At 46.2% G+C, this 21,691-nt stretch overlaps 1 protein-coding gene across 5 annotated transcripts in view; it reads right to left on the bottom strand.

Annotated features, from left to right (window-relative positions):
• Nucleotides 1-21,691, bottom strand: part of NRF1 (nuclear respiratory factor 1) — a 75,808-nt gene that overhangs the window by 35,684 nt on the left and 18,433 nt on the right. For 2 of the 5 annotated variants that reach the window (XM_075750794.1, XM_075750742.1), the window contains exons 2-9: nucleotides 17,831-18,059; nucleotides 15,854-15,968; nucleotides 13,479-13,605; nucleotides 12,752-12,892; nucleotides 5,042-5,200; nucleotides 3,817-4,014; nucleotides 2,086-2,187; nucleotides 126-275 (exon numbers count right to left, since the gene is read on the bottom strand). In XM_075750794.1, coding sequence (XP_075606909.1) covers nucleotides 126-275; nucleotides 2,086-2,187; nucleotides 3,817-4,014; nucleotides 5,042-5,200; nucleotides 12,752-12,892; nucleotides 13,479-13,605; nucleotides 15,854-15,968; nucleotides 17,831-18,053 — 1,215 coding nt within the window. In that variant the 5' untranslated portion in view covers nucleotides 18,054-18,059. Of the gene's footprint in view, nucleotides 1-125; nucleotides 276-2,085; nucleotides 2,188-3,816; nucleotides 4,015-5,041; nucleotides 5,201-12,751; nucleotides 12,893-13,478; nucleotides 13,606-15,853; nucleotides 15,969-17,830; nucleotides 18,063-21,691 lie in introns of all 5 variants that reach the window. The other 3 variants (XM_075750955.1, XM_075750874.1, XM_075751030.1) reach the window with 3 other exon arrangements.

The raw sequence follows: 21,691 nt of genomic DNA, 5'->3' as shown, positions 1-21,691 counted from the left end.
AGAAGCAGAACTGGCTCAAGGCTCCCCACAAAAGGACAAGTAAATTTTGCTGCCTTTGGGCAAGAAAAGGGTTAGTCCCATCAGAGGATGGAGAGGGAGAGAGAACCTGTTGCGCTCTCACTCACATCTGCTATCACACACTCCTCAGCAGCTGCCAATCTGGTTTTCCAGCACTTGGGCATTGGCAAAGCTGGCGCTCGTCGTAGCTCTTTAGCCATCGTCAGGTGTCTGACGTTCAAGGCAACTGCTTCATTCTCCTGTGCCCAGAGCTGACCCTAGGTGGAAGGATCCAAAGCAGGGAGGAAGCAGTGAGAAATTAAGTTGATTTTAGAGAAGGCAACGTCTTTTAGGAAAGATGCAACCAAGTTTGAGTGCCCAGAGAGGAAGAAGTTGCAGATGGTAGAGATCTTGAGAAGAGTCAGACCGAGTTTGTAGTACTCGTTAGCCAGGCCAAAACCAAACTGAAGCAAGCTAGGAAAGACACCTTTCCCACCACCATGCAGAAGAGGAACAGATAAACATTTTTTCAAATACATGGCAACACATATTTGAGTGGTAAGACCACTGTGACATACAGCACCCTGCAAAGATGCCTAAGCTGTTTCAGAACAGGGATGGAGGAAGGCCTGGAAAAGAAGTGGAGATTGTCCAGGCCTTTCTCCACACTAACATGAAGATTGAGCTGCTGAGATACTAACGATCATCCCTGCTCCATGCTATTCGGCAGCCTATAAACCCATCGGCTTACTCAGAGCTAACTCAGATCTTCACACAACACGAGACAGCAGGACAAAAATGTCCCCAGAGAGGCTGCCAGCAGGCTGCGGATCTACCTGTGCAGAGAAATAGTACCTATTCCTCAAAGCAAGTTTACTTTTGTATCTTTATTTTGTCCAAGATACCGCTTAGACGTTGTGTTCATGTTAGGAATTAGATGCCTGCGTTCCCCTGATTTCTGTTTGTGCCTTTGAAAAATGTCTTTCAGATCTCAAGAGTTCTGAAAACCCTCCGAGCAGGTCCAAAAGTACTTCAAGGTCATGGCCGTGGAGCCGGGCTGTTTGTTTCACTGTGGGTCTGAGATGGAACCAGGGTCTGGTGCAGAGCAAAGCTGTTCTGTGCTGCCACCTGTCGCTGTGAAAGCCCCATCCACAGAGCGGACCAGACCTCGCCGCTCCTGCGCACACACTGAAATTCTGGCATGCAAAAGGGCAGAAAGCAACCTGCAGCCTGGTTTAAAGGTGGCTTTGGGGGTGAAGAGGGTTAAAAAAATAAAATTTAAACAAAACCCCTTCATAATCTTAAAGGAATGTTCGTTACATACACACAAAACCACTTTATTGCTTGATTTAAAAAAAGGGGGAAAATAAACACGTGCAAATTTGAGCGTTCAGATTTAGGAATCGAAATGGCCAGATTGAGTCCTCAACAGAAACTTTCCCAAGTTGCAAAGCAGCGGAAGAAACTTTCACAGTAAACAGAATGGTAACTCCACAGTATCTCCTGTGCATTTACACAGCGCGCTCTGGGATTTACCTGCAAACCTTCCTAAAAGGTGCAGCAAAGGAACAGTCCCATTTGATCCTGAGATCAGTGGCCAAAGACTCACAGGATTTGCCCACAGCCATTCAATATCCTTTGCTACCCACAGGCTCAACATATCCCAGGCATCGCTCCCAACCCTGAACTCGCAAACCAGCACCCAGGATCTACAGCACATGTGAAACAGTTGCTCAACACAAATACACAAATGTGTACTTGTACAGGTCATTAAGTCTTCATTTGCTACAGCAGAACTCACAAAATAATCTATAGGAGACATCAAAAAAATGTATGAAATTCAAAACTGAGGTTTCCATCATAATTACATTCGTACAGCCCTGAGTCAAAATGACAAGTTTGGCACTTTCTATATAAAATTCTACAGAGTCTCGTGTTCACATGTATGTTAACCCTTAACACTGCAGGGTGGGGCAGCAAGGCTTGGTGTTTTCTGTGACCACTTAATTCTAGAAAATATTTAACTTTATTGAAGTTCAGAAAGGACAATTCTGGTTTGTGTAACACGAACGCGACCCAGGTCCTTACCTCTCCATCAGTCACTGCAGAATAATTGACTTGTGCGACGGTAACTGTGGTAGGCAACTCTGAGGCATCGGCCAGTGTGGCAACTGTAGCACCAGTGCCAACCTATGGAAGTCAACAAAACGCAGCTGAATGCAGTTGTTATTGCAGGAAAATAATTCAGGTAAGTAATTCAGGCAAAGGGACATTCAAATGCTCTCAGATTAAAAAGCATCACACCCACAGAGAATAATAGTAATTGCAGAGCTCAGAAAATAGGGAGCTGTCTCAAAGAGCTGGGGGAGGAAATCACATGCTAGAGCCACATTAATCTATGGCAGCTTCCAGAGCAGATACGGCCCAGAAGCAAGTTTGGCACAGCCCTCGTGCTGTCCCCTACATTCACATAGGGGACGGAATCCTTGCGATTTCCCCAGTCTCACAAAGAGCAGCTGCGGGACACCACTGCTGCTCCCAGGTGCGAGCGTAGTGTGCAAGTGGAGCCAACACGCTTCTCCCACGAGGTGGAAGTCTCTTAAAAACCCACCGAGTAGTCCTAGATCAGAACAGCCTGCACATCAGCCCTCATTTATAACGCTCCTTGCTTACCATTCACTGGGTCTCTCATCTCCAGGCACTTGGCAAACATTAGCTCATCCTCAATACCCCATTGCCTTTGGAAATTACCTTTTCCCCATTTAACAGCTGGGAAAAGACAAAGGCAGGGAGATGTGCAGCTTTGTTTCTAAGGAGAATTAAACCTATAAATGCCAGAAAGTCAATGGGATCTCAGGTGCCCAGCACCTAAAAGAACACTAGTGAAAGGGAAAATGTACATTAGCAGGTGAGCAAAGTCTGCCGGGCCTTGGTGGGGGGAACAGAAAGCTGTAGCAGTCACTGAAAAGCTTTGGAAAAAATTAAAAAATACCAACCCAACCCAAAACAAAAAACAACCCCCCACACCATACTTTTATCTTCATGGTTCTGAGATGAGAACAGCCAACAGAAAATTAGGTTTGAGACTTCACTAAAAACATGATGCTCAAGAGAGGCAAACCGCTGGGTCAGTTAGGTAGGAGAGGGCAGTGGTGGTTTGGAGGCAGGGGCGCAAGGGCAACTGAGGTTCAAACCAAACACCCACGAGGAGCTCTTGGGGAAGTTTCAAGAGAGCACTTAAATCCTTTTCTGCCCTGAATCCCCCTATTCAAAACAGCGTAAGAGGCATCCTTACCGCAGGGGCATCACAAGGATAAATATAGATTTGGGGTGTGTAATATATATATTACACTTTAGGTGTAAGATGAAGAACAGGAGGCACAGAAATACCTAATGCCGTAGATTAAGATACGTTTCACGCCAGTAAAGAAAGGCAGTCCCACCACCTCTCCTCCCATCACTCCATCCCATTGCCACCACAGGAGTTGTGTGGCTACATGATGAACTGAATTTGTTCATAAATGGGTTTGTTAAATCCAGGTCAGGTCGCTGAATTGCTTGACCAAATAGCTGCAGAAATGCTTGAACCATTATAATAGGAGAACAAGGGATGGGAGTGGGGAAGAGAGAGGATGAGACTGCTTCTTTGGGTGGGAGCACTGGGTTAACAAGTCTGCAGGCTAAGACATACAGATAAAGACAAAATTCTTAAAGGACAAGTTAAGCTACCAAAAGGAGCTTGCTCGAAACCACCTCCCTGACAAAGGCAACTCGATCCCAAGTCAGCTGGAAAAGGAAAAGCGGAAGGGTTTCACTCACCTGGATGAGAGACACAGTGCCATCAGGGTTACTGAAGGTTTGTACCACCGTCTGTGACGGCACCAGGTGTGCTATACTATGTGTGGTCGTAGTCTGCTGCTGCGTCTGCTGATCCTCAAACGCGTAGAGCAGGTCTTCACGCCCGTGCTGCTTGTAGCAGTTCTTCACGATAGTCCGCAACGCTTGGGTCCATGACACCTACCAGTAGAATGAACAAGGGTGAAGAGTCAGGGTAAAAGAGTTTTCTGAACCACTGTAGCGCTGCTACTGCTGCGATCCGCATGCGCATCTTTACTGGGTTTTATTGGGCAGTTTTCAACAAATTCTCAAACAAACAAAAGGCCCCAATATCTAAACCCCCTCTCCTCATCGCCGCCTTTCCCAAGACTCAGAAATCACCCTGGAGAGCTATTGCATTGCTGTGTACTGATATAGAATGAGCACAATTGGCCAAGGGAAAGGAAAGCTTCTCAATGAAATCTGTTTCGCCAGCTTTCAAAGAATTCTAACGAAGGGATTGGGGCCGACAAGTAGAAAACCTTCCCTACCTGGGAAAGCACGGACTGCCACAATGCCATTTCCAGCCTTACTAGGCATCCCTCCCAGCCCAACCAGACCTACATCAGCCTCCACAAGTCCTGCCCCTTGCACACCCTGGTAGCTTTCTTTGATTATCTTTGTGACAGGTTGGTAGAAACATCGCCTGCATACAGCATCCATGGCCGTAACTGATACCCAAGACTTTTTCACCCATTTTTTTCATTTTTTCCTGGCTCCACTGCACATCCTCGACCGCTTCCCTTTAAGTACAAAGGTCCCTGCTGCTCAGGATGGGATGGTATCCCTTCAAAGGCTTCAAGAGGCCGTGATACAGACTCTACGGTAAATGACCTGCGTATTGGAGAGTAGATTTGTCTCAGGCTGTGTAGGCTGCTTTGTAAGGCCACAGAGGCAAGCAGGTTCTGCAGCTAGTAAAAAGGGCACCCGCTGCACAAAGAGATGTAGTTCAAATACTTGCTCGTCACACAAACCCAGCAGGGACAGAGCAGACTGAAGGTTACACCTCTCTCATCTCATTGCTCTCCCAGACTGAATGTCTGACACGAAGTCAAGGAAAGGCCGATGTCATAGTTTCTTCTGTCACTCAAGGAGAAAACTATTCCCACAAAAACTGGTCGCAAGCCCCTGTACTCAATTTGAAGGCAGACTGACATGGGATACACACCCGCTGCTTCTGTTCCTCTGTGCGGACATCACTGCGAACGTTGGCCCATGGAATGTCCTCAGGCCACCAGATGGGCTTGCAGCTTTCCTTCCCCCAGCCTGGTTTCCCACGACCCGTGGAATACTTCAGCATCTCGGGGATGAAAGCTCGCAGCTGTGCCTGGAACAAACCACATAAGAGGGTTAAAATTTTTTTAGGAACTCATCTCTCTGGTAGTTTTGAGGTGCATAGTACAAAGTTATTACATTTAACATCCATCCTTTTGGAACTATCAACTGGAAGATGTCTGAATGCCTAAGGACAAATGCTTTACCATCTTATCACAGAATCACAGACTGGTTTGAGTTGGAAGGGACCTCAAAGACCGTCTAGTTCCAACCCCCTGCCATGGGCAGGGACACCCTCCACTAGCCCAGGTTGCCCAAAGCCCCATCCAACCTGGCCTTGAACACTGCCAGGGAGCCAGGGGCAGCCACAGCTTCTCTGGGCAACCTCTGCCAGGGCCTCACCACCCTCACAGGGAAGAAGTTCTTCCTCAGATCTCATCTCCATCTCCCCTCCTTCAGCTTAAGGTCATTCCCCCTCATCCTGTCACTCCCTGCCCTTGTAAACAGTCCTTCTCCAGCTTTCTTCTTCCAAGACTCAGCTAAGAACAGCTTAGTAGCATGTGGAAGAGCAGAAACAAAATTAAGTCAGCCAATTTCAACAATAGGGCCCAAACACACACTGTATTAACACACTTAATGGTTCAAACACTACCATGAAGAGAGCTAGCCAACCTGAAAAGGAGAAAAAAAAAAATCAGAATAATGCAGAAAAACCCCCACACTCGATGTCCCCACAGCGACAAAAACTCAGACGTGAGCTGACATACATTTTACAGAGATGCTGCAAAGAGGATGGAGCTTCAGCGAGCTGCTCGAATGTAAAAACCACAATCTCACACATACACATCTCTACCCCTGCAGAATATAAGACACACTGGATTAATTTCCTGAATCTATTTTTAACTTTTGCCATAGTGGGGATACCTTTCAACCCAATTTTACTTCTCCTTTGCACCTGCAAAAACTGGTCAACTAGTGACCACCTTTACCATCAGGATACAATACCTTAAAAAAATAGACTTGCCAAGCAAATTGAGCAGATACGTCACCAAGAGCAAGTAATATCCTTAGTGTTATAAAAAAGAATACAAAACTCACACAGGGGCTTACGACACATTTGGTTTTTGTACCAGGAAGTGCCTGGAGCCTCAGGAAAAGGTTGGTTCAGCTGCAGAAACACAGCAGAAAGAGAAGGAGCACTCACAACCTCATACGTCAGACAAAACCAGGTAAAGCTAAATAGCTGCATTTAAGAACACCTCCCTGCATCCCTTCAGAGCTTTAATAGCAAGTTATTTGAGGTTGTGACAGTGCCACTGAGAGTCCCTGGGCCACCTCCAACCGAGAGATGCCTGTAGGTTCAGGGCTCTTGAGCACCAGACCACGGAAGAGCCATGGAAGAGCCATGGAAGAGCACACCAGGGCCAGCATCAGTTGCTGCCGCAGCCACGATGCAGTCCCAGCTAGCAGAGACACGGAGGACTTCTCACCCATCCCTGATCTTCTCCCATAAGAGTATCCCTTCCTCCCAGGCATGGTCCTGCTTGAATAAAATCCTGGTTCCAGTCTGGATATTGTATCCATTGGCTCCAAGCTGTAAATCAACACATTTACAAGCTGCCTTTTCCACATTAGCATAGGGAGTATGTACTAAAGTCCCCTGTAATGTTGGTCTGACGGAGGAACGGAGACTGCAGATTGTCTCTGCAGAAAGCCTGAAGGCCCTAAGCACACCTCTCAATGCATCAGGATCTGCCACGGCTCTGTCGGACAAAGGACTGCTCTTCAAAGTCAGAGCCCAACTGGAAGACATAACGTGGGCCCACACAGTTAAATAGAAAAATTGAAGTGTGTTTTGGTAAAAAGAAAACAATTTATTTGTATGCATGACTTATACATTGCAAACAGTTTGCAGTAGTGGCTAGGGACTTTAAAGGCAATACAAATCCAGTATACTTGTAGATCCATACGTAGTGCATCTGCTGCACACCCTAGAAGAACCACCTCTGCTCAGAGAAGCAGCTGCACTTCAGTTCCTCCACTCCATGGACATCCCGAGTCATCTCGGTGAAGCCATACCAAACCCCTGAATTATAAGTGGAGGCACAAAAAACCCACTTTGGTGCCCTTTTTCCCAGCCCAGGCCAGGCCTGTCCATGATGCACCGTCCGCTGCAGGGCCAGCAGTCACCCTGACGTGCTTCAGGTTCCCTGGTCGAGGCCCCATTTATTTACATAAACCTGCTAATAGCATTGAGTTGCCTGGTGCAAAAACAGTTAAAAGCTCCTTCCCAGAATTGCTATCTGCAAGCCATGCTCCTTGTTACCAGATGGATTAATTACTAGTCCTAGGGAGTTCAGCAGCTCAAGCTACTCAAGGCACTTGTTAAGGAGGGTTTGCCTTTAATCCGCCAGGGAGACAATCAGCAGCAGCGTTACAACCTGCTCCAGTGCGAGGACTTCTCTAATTAGTGCCATAACAAGACCTCACCCGGGCAGCTCGCATGGCTCCGACACAGGCTACAGCACTGAGACAAAGACCCTGCATCTCTCAGGGCGCAGCCGGGAAGAACCGGTATGATCGCTTCATCTGTGGGAGCCACGCGTTCAGCTGACTCCATCCATGAATCACCCAAAAAATCAAACCTCTGCTAAAAAAAAAAAAAACCAACAAAAACAAACCAAAACAAACTGCAGTTCGCTCCAACTTGCATAGTTTCTAGCTCTGGAAAGGGTTCATATAATCTCTAGCATGGAGAGTTTGAGAGATACTGTAAAAAATGTTTCTTTGACACCCTTTGATATGCAGACCAAGTGTCTTCTAAGTTTTAACACTAAGCTCAAGTGTTAGTGGTAGAGAGTTAATCCTGCTTCTACCGTTCGCAATGGCCCAAAGCACAGATAACTGCGCTCCAGTGCTGGAACAATGAGTTGTCCTGCGTGCAGAGCAATCCTCTGGTTTATGTCCTGCTAAGGAAAGTGGTTTCTAGAAGGGAGCAAAACTTGTGCTGAGAATTTTCTACCTGTCCCCCCAGCTCAGCCTCAAGATCTCCAAAAAGCAGCATCTGGCAAAAACAAAGTTAAGTCTATGCAGGACTTTGGCTGCACCTGGAAGTGGGAGAGGGCAAAGCAGCAATTGCAGCAAAGCACCCAGGTATTTTGTTCACTGGCCCTTCTTTTTACAACAGCCAATTTTAGACTAAATGTTCTTTAAGTTTAAAAGTTCCAATTAATGTTTAAACATTCACATTAAAAAGCCAGGCATTTGTCAAGGCAGCAACCAAGCTGTCACCATGAATTTCCTGTGAAATTCATTTCCTGTGAAAACCTGTATGGCCCTGACCGAACTCTGCGAGGTCTCACTGCAGTGTGCGTTCTGACGAGCAGGATGAGAGCAGGCTTGCTGTTGTCATAAATTCATCACGACAGAGACAAGGCAGAGGGTCAGCCTGGGTGTCCTCAACAAGAAGCGACAGCAGTCAGCAGACGCAGTAGTTTATGGCCACAGGAATCAAACCCAAAATTAAAAACCAGGTCATCAGTGTGAAAAGCAGGAGGTCCTGTGGGTCTCCCCACGCAAGCATCTGCTCACAGATTTACTTTTGCATTAGCAAGACTCACACCTGGGCGATGGGGTCCAGCACTGCAGGATCATCCTGGCCCCTCCATGGAGAGGATGTGACAGCCACAAACTGAGTTTAGTTACTGTCTTTCAGTGCTTGGCTTCTCCTCCATACAAACTGTCATGTATATAAAGATATCTGCTGTTTGTGCCAAAGCTTTTTGCAGAGCAGTATGCAAACAGACGTCAAGATGATTTTCGAGAGGCCCAGATAAACTTTGTTGGCTTGTATAAGCAGACTGCAAATCACAGGGGCATATTACGTTTAAAAACAGTCAGATTAAAGGACAAATCACCTGTTCAGAAAAGCACAAACAAGTTTAGTGACCTTGGTGAGAGCCAAATGAAGCATCGACCTCCGCACTACCCAATCTTACTCCTTAATCATATCAGCGAGTAACTGAGAACAAGTTCAGAGACAAACTCAGCTCTGACGTATAGTGTTAACGTAGCCGAAGTCCATAAAGCAAAGAGATTTCTCTGTGTAATGGCTGCAGGCTAAGAGCCCCGCTGTGATACATTTTTTTTTCTGCACAGCTGAGGTGGGTGATGCTCTCCATTCGCAAGTTTATAGAAGCATCTTTGCTCAGGCTAGCAAAGGCTTTATTTCCCTCAAGACCACCAGGGAAGCAGAGCAATTAAAAGGAGAGTTATTTTCATCTCCTCGTTGAGGAGCTGACGCCTCTACCACCTGCCTGCTGACACCTGCAGCTGCTGAAAGCAGAGGCCTCGTTTTTCCACTCCCCATGACACACCTCTTAATTGTGCTGCCCAATTATATTTATAAATATTTTGGTTTTCCGTAGGGCTTTGCGCAACTTAGTTGAAAAAACTCATTTCTTGTTAGCAAATACAAAGAACTACGGTGGCAGCTCTGGGAATCAAAGTTCCTACAAAAAAATGATGGCACCTCTAGCAGTGCAACAGGTTGCAGTGATGTAGGAGCCAGAGTTACCATCCACTCTCTCAAACGAAGGTATTGCAAATTGCAATTGCGGCAAAAAAGAAGCAGATAGCGTCCTCATCGTATTCAACATATCTGTGTTTTGCTTCTATTTAAAGTTTGCCCCCAAGTCTGGCAAAAACTATAAAGCAGCTGGATACTTTCAGCAACAAAATCATCTCCTAAGCACCACGTGCAGCATCGTACTCCTTGAAAATTTTACAGGAAGGAAGAGCTGCTGGGTTGTGAAAATCCACCCAGGAGTCTGCAGTCCTGTCCATTAATTCTAGTGCTCTGTCCTCACGTGGCCCGCAGCCATTCAAGGATCTCAAAAAAATTTTCAAAGACATTTACAAAACATCATCCCTATATGATGTGCGGGAAACCGAGGCAGTGCAGCACTGGTTGCCCACAACGTGCGTGGACACCACAGTGGCTGGGCTAACTGGGACAGCGATGGTTAGCCAAAGAGGGCATAAAGAGCCTGGGAACACAGGGGTGTTGCATGGAGTGGGGGGAAAAGCCCTGCCAGCAGCTAGCACGTTGGACTGGAGAGCTGCTTCACACGTGGAAATGCAGAGCAATCAAACACCAGGGGCGGTTTGGCTTGGCCAAATCTTTGTGCAAGGTTTCCTGAAGACCAAAGCCACGTCACGTTTGGAAGGAAAAAAACCTAAACAAACACACAACCTTATTTTTAACATATCCTGAAAAGTATTAGTATTTTATCCATAGAATTCTATGGATATTGCTATTTTATCCATAAAATAGAAGGAAAAAACACTTTAACCCTTTGATGTCAAAATATTTAATTTCCAACTCAATCACAAAAAATAAAAAATATGCATTATAAATCCAGCTGAAGGCTTCTCTGAAGAGAGAGCTTGTCACTTTTATTGCTGCTTTGATGGCATGTGCACCATTAACAGCCAAACAGTTGACAGATCTTTATATTGGCCCTTTTATACGTGCACATATTCTGCACACTGCAAAACAGAAAAGTTCGTCAGATGCGTTACTGGATTGCAACAACCTCACGTCCTGATCTCATTCATCCACACTCGTTTCTCTCATTTCCTTCCACCACTCCACCAGCAACAGCTCATTTGCTTTGTTCCTTCCTCAGAGCCCACGTGCGAGTACGAGCACCTCCAGCTTCGCTACCCACACTGCGCTAGGACGGCCTCCCCCTGCCCGAGCAAACCTCCGCACAGATGTCGTCTTCTCCTTAAGTTCTAGATACTTGTCTTGCTGTTACCCTGCTTAGTTACTAAAATGACGAGGCCATAAAGAATAAACACAAACACAAACATTTTGTTTGCCAGTACAAATGAACTCAGAGCTACCTATCTGTGATCTTTTGGTGGTCTCTCATTTTACTTTCAAAGTATAATGTTTCAATTTTTTACTTTTCCATTTCCACGGGAAACAGTGATATAAAACAAAAGCTGCCAAAAGCAGCTCTGGCAGATACCACCTCTCACAGTGGCTTAAAAATCTAGCAACTAAGTTTTGTCTTGTGTTGTCATGGATTAGGAACATGATCTGTTATGGGCCAACACACAGTAGATTTCTTTGTGAGATTTTATTGGAAGTGTGAGCTTGTCCGAGTCCACCTAAGTAATGGAAATAGTGTTTTGACCAGAATGTTATCTTTCGGCAGAGCACAGAGGAAATCTGCAAGTCTTTGCACTACTACACCACCTCTTTGCATGTCTGACCTTTCCATCTTGCTAGTCCCTCTGAAGAAATTGGCTTTCAGCATTTACAATTCGTTGTGGTGCATCAGACTGAGTGTACCCAGACCCTCCAGCAAACTATTTAAAGTTTGCCACCAAGTCTGGCAAAAACTATAAAGCAGCTGGATGCTTTCAGCAACAAAATCATCTCCTAAGCACCACGTGCAGCATCGTACTCCTTAAAAATCTTACAGGAAGAAAGACCTGCTGGATTGTGAAAATCCACCCCGGTGTCTGCAGTCATAGAATCATAGATTCAGAGAATGGTTTGGGTTGGAAGGGACCTTAAAGATCATCTAGTTCCAACCCCCCTGCTGCGGACAGGGACACCCTCCACTAGCCCAGGTTGCCCAAAGCCCCATCCAACCTGGCCTTGAACACTGCCAGGGAGCCAGGGGCAGCCACAGCTTCTCTGGGCAACCTCTGCCAGGGCCTCAGCACCCTCACAGGGAAGAATTTCTTTCTAACATCTAATCTAAATCGACCCTCCTTCAGCTTAAACCCAGTCCTGTCCATTAATTCTAGTGCTCTGTCCTCACGTGTCCCGCAGCGATTCAACGATATTAAACAATTTTTCAAGACATTTACAAAACATCATCCCTATATGATACGCGGGGGAAACCTGCCTGCATTCAGGTCCTGCACTGCAAGGGAAGGAGATTTCCCTACAGACGATTCCTCCCACACCAAGGGAGCTTCCCTGGGGGGGTCCCCTCCACTTTCTCCTAGCAATAATGAGGTCAGCAAAGGGCTGGAAAGAGTCCTCCGCATGCCTGGGGCAGGTGACTCCCTGTCTCCGTCAGAAGTATCTCACTCAGGGTCTGATCTGGAGTTAAGCCACTGGCAAGTTCCCCTCTGCTCCAAATCACAGCAGAAAATAGGAGGGAACAAACTAAAACACACGAGAAAAGTCCAAGTTAGGATAAGCCAAAATTGTACTTCACAAGTGACCTTCCTGACCTCAGTGCCTAAAAAATCACTGCGAAGTGCAGAACAAATAGCTACCCTGTTCAGAGTTCATGGGAGGTGACAAAAAAGGCTCAAAGGAGAATGCTCCCAGCAGCCTGGGCCACAGTCCTTACCAGCATCTCTACTGTTTCATGTAGAAAATAAGCACCAATAACAAAGCTTCACATCTAACTACTATCTGAGCTGTTACAGTCCCATGGGAAAGAAAAGATCAAATGCATCCCCTGGAGATGTAGACATAAGCTCCACTGCAAAATAACAGGCTGTGACTGCAAGACGCCAAATCTCTCTCTCTGGTTCTGCCAAGCTTCTGCCATGTCTGGCTGCTTACCTGGGTCATCTTGTCCACAGAGACGGGAATGCCATCGATGGTGAGGGGCGGCAACTCTGAGTTAACCTCCTGAGGCGCAGGAGCATGCTCCGCTAGTGCCGACTCCAGGTCTTCCAAAATCATGCTCTTGTACTTGCGTACCTGCGGGGAATTGTTAAGCTCAGGTAAACAAGGTAAGGAGCACCAGGAGAGGCGAGGGCAAGGACATGGGGCCAGCCACCTTCCCCAAGGTGCTGCAGAACAGAAGGAGCAAACGACGCCACAGCTGGCAAGAAAAAAAATACCCACTGGCCCCAAAGAATTGGCCGCATCAAAGAGCTGATGATGAAACATCAAGTAACACTGGCAAGTGGAAGTATTTACAGAATTAAAAGAAAAGTTCTGAAGCAAGACTTATCAGGGTCAGGATGTGCTCTATTTACTGTCTGGTCTGCAACAAGAAGCAAGCACTGACAGCTGAGCTGAGTTCAAACACATCGTCACTACCTGCTCCCTCTGATTTTTAATCCAGGACATTCAACCCTGGTGAGATGCGCTAGGGAACCATTCATGCAGAGAAGACAGGACCTCGGTGCTACACTCATGTCCATACACTCTCAACTCCCATTTCCAGGGTTTTAAACGTGACCTTCAGATCACCACCAGGCTTGCAAGGCTGCCTTGAGCAGAATGAAACCTGCGGAGAAGGTGAGCAATTTATTACATAGCTTTTCCTACAGACACCTACCACATTCTCCAAGGGTGCAGCACCAAATACTTTAAAGACGGGATTGGGTTTAGAGGGTGAGATGCACAGAACGATGGCCTGCTGCCCCACTCTGGTGGTGTACTCATCCAGCGTGGCTCGGAGCTTCCTGAAACAGAGATATAAACCAGTGAATAGGTATCAGCTGAAAGCCCTGTAGAAACACAACCCCTTGCATTGTAAACTCCCTTTCTTAATGCTATCCATTCACAAACCAGGTGAGAAACGGAGCCCCAGCTGGTCAGATTAGCCACATATACTGCTGCTTACTCCATTCCCGCAGGCCTGCTGCGTTCCCTGCAGTCACCCAAGAGCTCAAATATCAATTATTCTCCCTTCTCTCCTTTCTCCATTAATGTAAAAAGAGAAATCACCAGAGCAGCACAGCTAGGACAGCAAGAGTCTGCATTTCCACTCTGTCACTAAGTGTATTAGCAATACAAAACTTGTAAGGTAGAGAATTTGAATGATTCAACAGAGAGGACTGCAAACACAGATTGTTTTACATCCAGCCTCGTAACAGCACATTGCCATTCTCTAGTACCAAAGTCCTGCTCAAACCAGAACTGTATGCATTCAACCGACAACTACACAACAGGCAAGAACCAGAAATATTGCAACAGCTCAGCACAGGAAACCAGGTATTCAGACATCTGCCACACCAGCAAGTCCCTTTGGAACAACCTCTCCATAGGAAGAAAACATTCCATCATATACTATCCGCCCCTTACTCACTTTTAAGCAATGCAGGAGAACATGTCAGAAACGTTGGCAGAAAACTCATAAAGCAAGAGAGAAGCAGCAGTTATCACCAGGTAACTCGAGCACTGCCATAAGGTGACACTTCAGTATCTGCCCTGGTCATTTCAGAACCTGCTGTTAGCAGCAGCCACATTGCCAAAAAGCACCAACACCACCACCAGCTACGCAGAGATCCCAGAATCAGAAACTGTAACTTCCCACTCGAGTCGCAGTGGCGTAAATATCAAGCACAAACATATTAAAGTGATCAGAGCGTAAATAAAAATGATGCATTTTGTAAATAACTTGCATGTGGTAAAATGAAATAGTTGCGTGAAGGGAGAAGTAATAATTCCTTTACAGAGGATTTTCTTTAAAAATTTATTGTTCACATTTCAAGAGAGAAAAGAATTTGCTCTTCAGAAATGCTGCAATAAACATGGCTGGATCAGCAGAGTTGGGACAGGAGGGAAAAACAGAATGAAGCTATAAAACAGAGGGAGTCCACTCCCAGGGAATATTATTTAACACTAACCTTGCTACATTTCATTCCAGTTTGATCGGGTGCAAAGGGTGTTGTGGGACTCAGAAGATGAGTAAGCAGAATATAAGGAAACCAAGTTCATTTCTCATCAACTTTACAAGAGTTAGAATAGGAGAGAAGGAGAAACTCTGGCCATCGCTATTTCAGTGCATTAAATGTGCATGCAGGAGGAAGCCAGCAAGTAATGGAGTGACAAATACTCCAACTCTTGTGAGATAACCCAATTAAATCCAAAACAATTTAAAATGCAAAAATTGCCTTGTTCCAAAACCTAGTAAATAGTATCAGCCAATATTTACAAATATTTCTTGAAGATGGAATTGCAGGTGATCTCTCCAGGCTTGCGGAAAGCCTGTGCAGTCACCTCAGCACCAGTGCTCCTAGGTGGCCATCAGGCGGGCAGACAGCCTCAGAGCACCTGTAATGCAACACCTGAAGGGCTACGGGTTTTTGCTGTCTACAGAGCAAGTTTCTAAAGCCAAAGCGTTTCAGCTCTGGCAGGCATCTCCCCTCGATGATTCTCCCCCACTCCTTCCAGGGATTCTCCTCCCAGGGTGGGTCAGTCTTCAGCACGGAGCTCGCACAATGTGCTCTGCTGGCAAAAGAAACTGAGGTACGCTCACACTAGATTTATTCACAAGATCATTTCATAATGCAGAAAAGACTTTTTTTGTTAGGTAGAGAAGTCCTTCGAGCCATTGCAGAGCTGGGATATAGGCTGTAGCTCCAGATTCTCAGGCTAGCTGCTGTTAAAGCCACTACAAATATCTTGCAAGGCAATGTTACCATGACAGATTCAACTTGCGACCAGCTGGGGTTAAAACAGAATGGTGGATCCTACCAGAATAGTCACATCAGTCCTGGCGATCATATTATCACATTAAAAATGAGTAGAGCTGCAATATAACCCATTTCTGCAAACTAAACCACAGCTCTTGGGTTCCAGAAAAGATGCCCCACAAAATCCCCAGGCTGGGCAACTTCTGGACAGCGCATGGTCTCACCATGCACGGCACGCGAGACAGATCGAGGATGCAGACTGAGGTGTCAGAGCACAGACAGGAGTCCTTACCGTAGCAAACGCGTCTGCTGCCTCTTGCGGATTGACGGGTTGGATTCAAAAACGTGTGGTCGCTTTCGTTTTTTACCCGTTGCCACAGCAGCAGCTGCTGCCATCCCCACAGGGCCTGAAAATCAAACCACAAAGGGTGAATCAGCGCACACAGCTCAGGAACTGGCCAGAAAGGACATCGCCATTGCCTGCCCTGCCAGGGATGGGTCCCAAGGGCTCAGCTCAAGGGTCTCCCCACCAGACCAGGGTGACCCGAATTCCTCGCTGAGCTCTTCAGCAGCCGGGATCCCTCCTCTCCAGCAGCAGAGACATGATCAAAAGGCTCCATTCCCCAGACTGGCAAATCCCAGCTCGGTCCCAGGTGAAAGTCACATATTTCAGTCCAGAGTTTTCCTTACAATCACGTAATTATGTATTTTAACTTCCAAACATACTGAAAAACTCTCAAGTACACCAAGACTTTAAATAACTGTCTGCAATTGAGGAAATCCTGGTGGTAGGGAATAAAAGAGCAGGTACAATGCCACAAATACTGCTCAGACACCTCAACTAGAGCATCAGGAGTCTGAGACTTTCCCCAGGGATTAAGGATCAGTTCTAATGGGAAAGAAATTGAAAATCCAGAGTTCCTGGCAGCATCCTCCTACAGCCCCCTGAAGAATAATGGGGACCACAGCAGGGCAGCACTACTGCTTTTGTGATCAAACTCTAGACACAGAGTCTATTTAAGGGGATTTTTCAGTAAGTTAATCAGAAGTAAACCAAGTAACACACAGTGGATTGTGCTTCTATTGGTGATCTCCAGAAATGAGTGCAGGGTCAGAGTCAAAAAGCCCTGGGGTCTAATGCAGGCTCAAGGACGTGCCTTTGATTCCCAAGCAGACCTCACTTGCTCTGTGTGTAGTTCCTCTGCATGTCAGAGGTGAAAGATCACATCGGGGTCATAAAACCCACTATATTTTTGTTTAACAAAGATGTAGCTACTGGATCAGGAAAACCTAAGCTACCAATCAGTGGAAGCTGGTAGATGATAATGAAAAAAGCATCTGATGATACATTTTCTCTAGGCAGCTGCTCCGGGAGATGGGACGCCATAATGGACAGAGCTCTGGGCGACACTACAGAGCCAGGGTTTGTTTATCAGTAACGAACTACCTGAGCGCTACCCACGGTGGACAGCCCCTGCACAGGGAGGGCTCACAGGCCGGCGAGAATCACCAGATGCCCCTCCTGCAACCAGCACCCAGCACTGAAAAGGTTGTGTGCTAGAAGGGAAAGGGGAAATTAAGAATCCTGCAGGAGCTGAGGTTGGAAAATTAATAAGCAAAGGGTGTGGGATGCTCAGTGGGGTGGTGGAACTTCATAGGTTCGGTCAAGCACAAGAGCAGCTTTATTCATCAGATAAAGTCTGATAAGGAGTCAGATAAGTCTGTGAGTGCTTATTTATCACTGCATTTTTCTCCAAATGAGGTAGATCCGCTACAAGGCAAATCTGGAGGACATTTGGCAGGGGCTTCACTGGAAGGAATTTGTGATTCTGAAACACCTTCCCAGTCCAGATATGCCAGGACCCTTTGTGGCATCTCCTTGGGAAAGGCCTAGCCTGTAAGCTCCCTGGCTAAGCAAGATTGCGTAGCACTCCTGGGTTATTTTTGCTGTTGTTTATATGGGCCTGAAATAAACTTGCTCTTTGACATATTCAGTATTTTAGTTTCGTTATTTGAGTCAGCGTTTACCAGGGACCTTTTTAATTGTACAAACCAGTCTCTTATTCCCAGCACCTCTGTATTACACACAGATAAAGTGATACAAGATTCAAGCAGCCAGCAGACCTTGCAAAGAAGCCCTAGTAAAGCCAGAGCAATAAGGAAGAATTCAGAGCATCCCGTGAGGTGATGAGATCACCCATCACGTCTTTGCAACCTCTGCACATATGCTATGTTAGGAAAACGATGCCGAGCATCCCGCTGACTTTACCTGCCGCGGCCAGGTGGGCGGTGACCTCGTCAGCAGCCGTGGAGTTGAGGATGTCAGAGTCATCGTAGGAGGTGTCCTCAGGCGAAGACGGCGAGTCTTCATCCGCGCTCAGCATGCTGTGCTCTGTGTAGGTGGCCACATGGACCTGCTGCACCTGCTGGGCCACTGCGTGGGCCTCGATGGTGGCCATGTGTTCTGTTTGGGTCACCCCGTGTTCTTCCATCAATAGCTACTGTCAGAGGAGACAAAAATTACAGGACAGGGGTTAGTGACATTGATGCACCATAAGGAAGGGCAGCCAAAGGTTTCTGAGCCAGCTAGGTGAGCAGGCCATGATGATGAGGGAACGGAGATTACCTCCGCTGGTGGCAATGATCTTCTGTGAGCGGGAAATAACGACTGCACCAGGAGCCAGAAGAGGAATTTGAAATTTAAGAATTTTGAAAAATCCGTACTTCCAAACAACATGGCAGAGCACCCAGAGGCAGTCATCTTTGCTGGAGGAAAGGTCTTTAAGGATCTTGTAGCCCTGAGATGATGTGCCCCACCCCCCACTGCATATTAAGAGGTTTGATCAAAGCTGGAATGTATATTTGCCACTTCAAGATCTAGCTTTCAGGGAAGATGCTCAAGGGCGATACACAATCTCTCTCCTCCAACCTCAGTAGCTCAGGACACAAACGAGGATGCCACTACAGAAGCTTACTGGCAGCAAGTTGCGTTCTACAGACCACTTTTGTTGCATTACTTGTTTAGAGTCCGGAAGCAGGCAAAATCATTACAACCCAAGCACAAATATTACATAAAGCATATTTATTTAATGCATCTAGTGGTAAACCACTGAGCAAAGTAGCAGCTTACATAGTCAGCAGGGCACTGGACCACACACCATGAACATAAATCTGTGCAGAGGAACAAGACAGGAGGTACGCAGATTGTGTCTACCATACATTTGTGGAAAAGGAACAGCACATCCTTAAGATATTTCAAACTACATTAGAAATATTAGGACATCAACCTTCAAAAACAGATTCCCCAAAACCCTCAGGGCAAACGGCAGAAGGAAAAGAGGTGACCAGCTGTAGGGAACAATAAAATATACTCGCCAAATCCTGACCCTGTAAGTATAGTCATTGAATTTAAAGCTCTTGATTGACACCCTCTTCGTGGAAACCTGTTCAGCTTGTCAGGAGGAGAGAGCTAGGAATAGGGACACAGACCGCAGAGTGGTCTCAGACACATGGCTGGGTAACTGCTCTATGAACTCAGACAAGCAGTGCCAACACACAGCTTTGTCCTTCAAAAGTTTTCAATAGCTTCTATTATCCATATCATGCCATAAATACACAACACTTTGCAAATGATTGTGGTGGTTTAACCTTGGCTAGTGTTAACCACCAGGTGTCCACCAAGCCACTCTATCACTCAGCAGGGCAGGGAGGGGAGAAAAATAAGATGGCAAAAAGCAACCTCAAACTCGCGGGTCAAGATAAAGGCAGTTTAATACTGCAAAAGCAAAAGGCTGCGCACAGAAGCAAAGCAAAAGCAAAAGATTATTCTCTACGTCTCATCAGCAGGCAACATTTGGCCACTTCCTGGAAAGCAGGGCTTCAGTACACGTAGCGGTTGCTCCCAAAGACAAATGTTGTAAAAAACCAAATGCCCCCCCAGTTCCTCCCCCTATCTCTCAGCTTCTTATTGCTGAGCAGACGTCACATGGTGTGGAATATCCCTTTGGTCAGTGTGGGTCAGCTCTCCTGGCTGTGTCCTCTCCCAAGATCTTGCCCACCCCCTGCCTACTGCTGAAGGGGGGGGCAGAAATGTTGGAGAGACAGCCCTGATGTGTGCCAGTGCTGCTCAGTAGTAGCCAAACCACTGGTGTGTAATCAACATCCTGCTAGCTACCAAGACACAGCACAGCACTGTGAGGGCTGCTATGGGGAAAATTAACTCCATCTCAGCCAGCGCCAGTACAATGATCAACATAACAAAAACCTCTGCCTGGCAAAATAATCACCAGGCTTCTACTGCCCATAAAAAACCCCACATCCTGATGACCAAACCATGGAACACCATCGCAGGACTGATGAGACAATGAGACCCAGACCAGGAGAAAGCACTTTGTCAAGAGGATTATTTCGACCAAACTAACCAACAGTCATACTCAAAGGAGGAGTAACTGAGACATGGCAAGAGAGACCATTACAAAGGTGGGATGCTCCATGGAATAATCAGAGAACGGAGGACACCTCAGCTGAAGCTGCAAACACAGGGACAAACAGGGAATAGAAGATCAGGCAGGAGGCAGAAGAAGGTTAAAGGAGAGGACCAGAGTCTCGCTCTGAATTCAGGAGAGAGTACGAAGGGACAAGGCATGACCAAAGCTCTGGAGGAAGTATTTTTTGCAGCACCAGAAGCTCAGAAGCAAGGAAGCAGTTGCCATAGTCTAGACAACAAATGGAAGAAAAGGTGGAGTGGGGAGTGACTGGTATTTAGATGAATTTATTTCTGCCTCAAATCTACTGACCAAAGAGCTGAAATATGACAGATTTTTCCCCCCGCCCCCCATCACCAGCTGGTTTCTAAAGGCTTGTTTCCACATGCCTCAAAATGTCTTCTGCAACTTAGTGAACTGAATATTATGGACATTTATAAAACAGCTCTTCCAAAGGCAATTCCAACTTGCAGATACCAAAAATAGGGACGCAATTATTTCAGAGAGTGCTGTTCTCAAAACAGGACCCATTTTCCATGTTTTACTTAAGCGCATCTGTTTTTACAGGAAACAAAAGTTGCATCTCAAACAGCATTAAGAGAAAGCTTCCTGTTCAAGTGCCAGAGGCATGTAGGTTGTTGAACAGGGGATCAGATGAAGTTTCTGGTGTAGCAGCAGGATGAAGATATTGAAAGGAGACTTGGAATGAGCCAAAGTCCTTTGTGTATGAAGTCAAAACACCCATTATCATGAGAACAACACTCCATGCGTTACAACAACCAAACCATGCTGGTCTTGCCCTGCTTCACCCACAGAGAGAGTGGTTGCAACTCATCACCTCATCTGGACTTGCTCAAATAGCTGAGACTTTTGCAGGTTTTTTGTGTTCTCCCTGACATGGCTGTGGGCAATCAACCACTCTCCCTCTTGCTCAACAGATCAAGTTTCCCAACCATCCCATCCCAGGGTTTAGGATGAGTTAGCTCCATGTATTCATTTGCAAAATGAATTCATTCCTTCTACAGATACCGTATCAGCCTTTGTCTTCATGAGAAGCCAAATCGGACCTAACCATTTTGGCACAGTTTCTCATTTACTAATACAAAGAAATCCAGCTGCATCTTTCCAAAGCCTTACTAAACTTTCCAAAAAGCCAAAACCAATCTCCAAAGCATTTCACCCCGCCCAGCTCTGTCCAGTTAACCAAGTCAGACCTTAGAGGCCAAGATCCTCGGGAAGTACCAGCCTCCCTCTGCTGACCAGATGCCACAGCAACCTAACGTGGACATCATAATTAAAACCCAGAAAAGGGTCCAGGTTACAGAATCCCTTTATTTTCCATGTCTGTCTATGGCTGGTTTCTCTCCAATGCTATACGCACATCTAATAACAAGAATCACATAAAACGAATAGCTTCTACTAAGAGACTACTATTTCCACACGTAACACCAACTTCATTGTGGAGCATCAAAGTTAACTCCATTAATTTTGACATCTTCATGAGGGACAGTAGCAGAAGGGAACTGCGTGTATTTAGGCAGTGGATTTTTCATCCACAAGACACCAACAGTGCTCTAATGCACACCTACGTTCTAAATGTTAGGGTGATACTGGTTTAATACTGGTTTGGGTGTCCCAGCTTGGAA

The sequence above is a fragment of the Balearica regulorum genome, chromosome 1, assembly GCF_011004875.1.
Source record: "Balearica regulorum gibbericeps isolate bBalReg1 chromosome 1, bBalReg1.pri, whole genome shotgun sequence".
Lineage (NCBI taxonomy): Eukaryota > Metazoa > Chordata > Aves > Gruiformes > Gruidae > Balearica > Balearica regulorum.
This window is presented reverse-complemented; position numbering and strand designations above follow the sequence as displayed.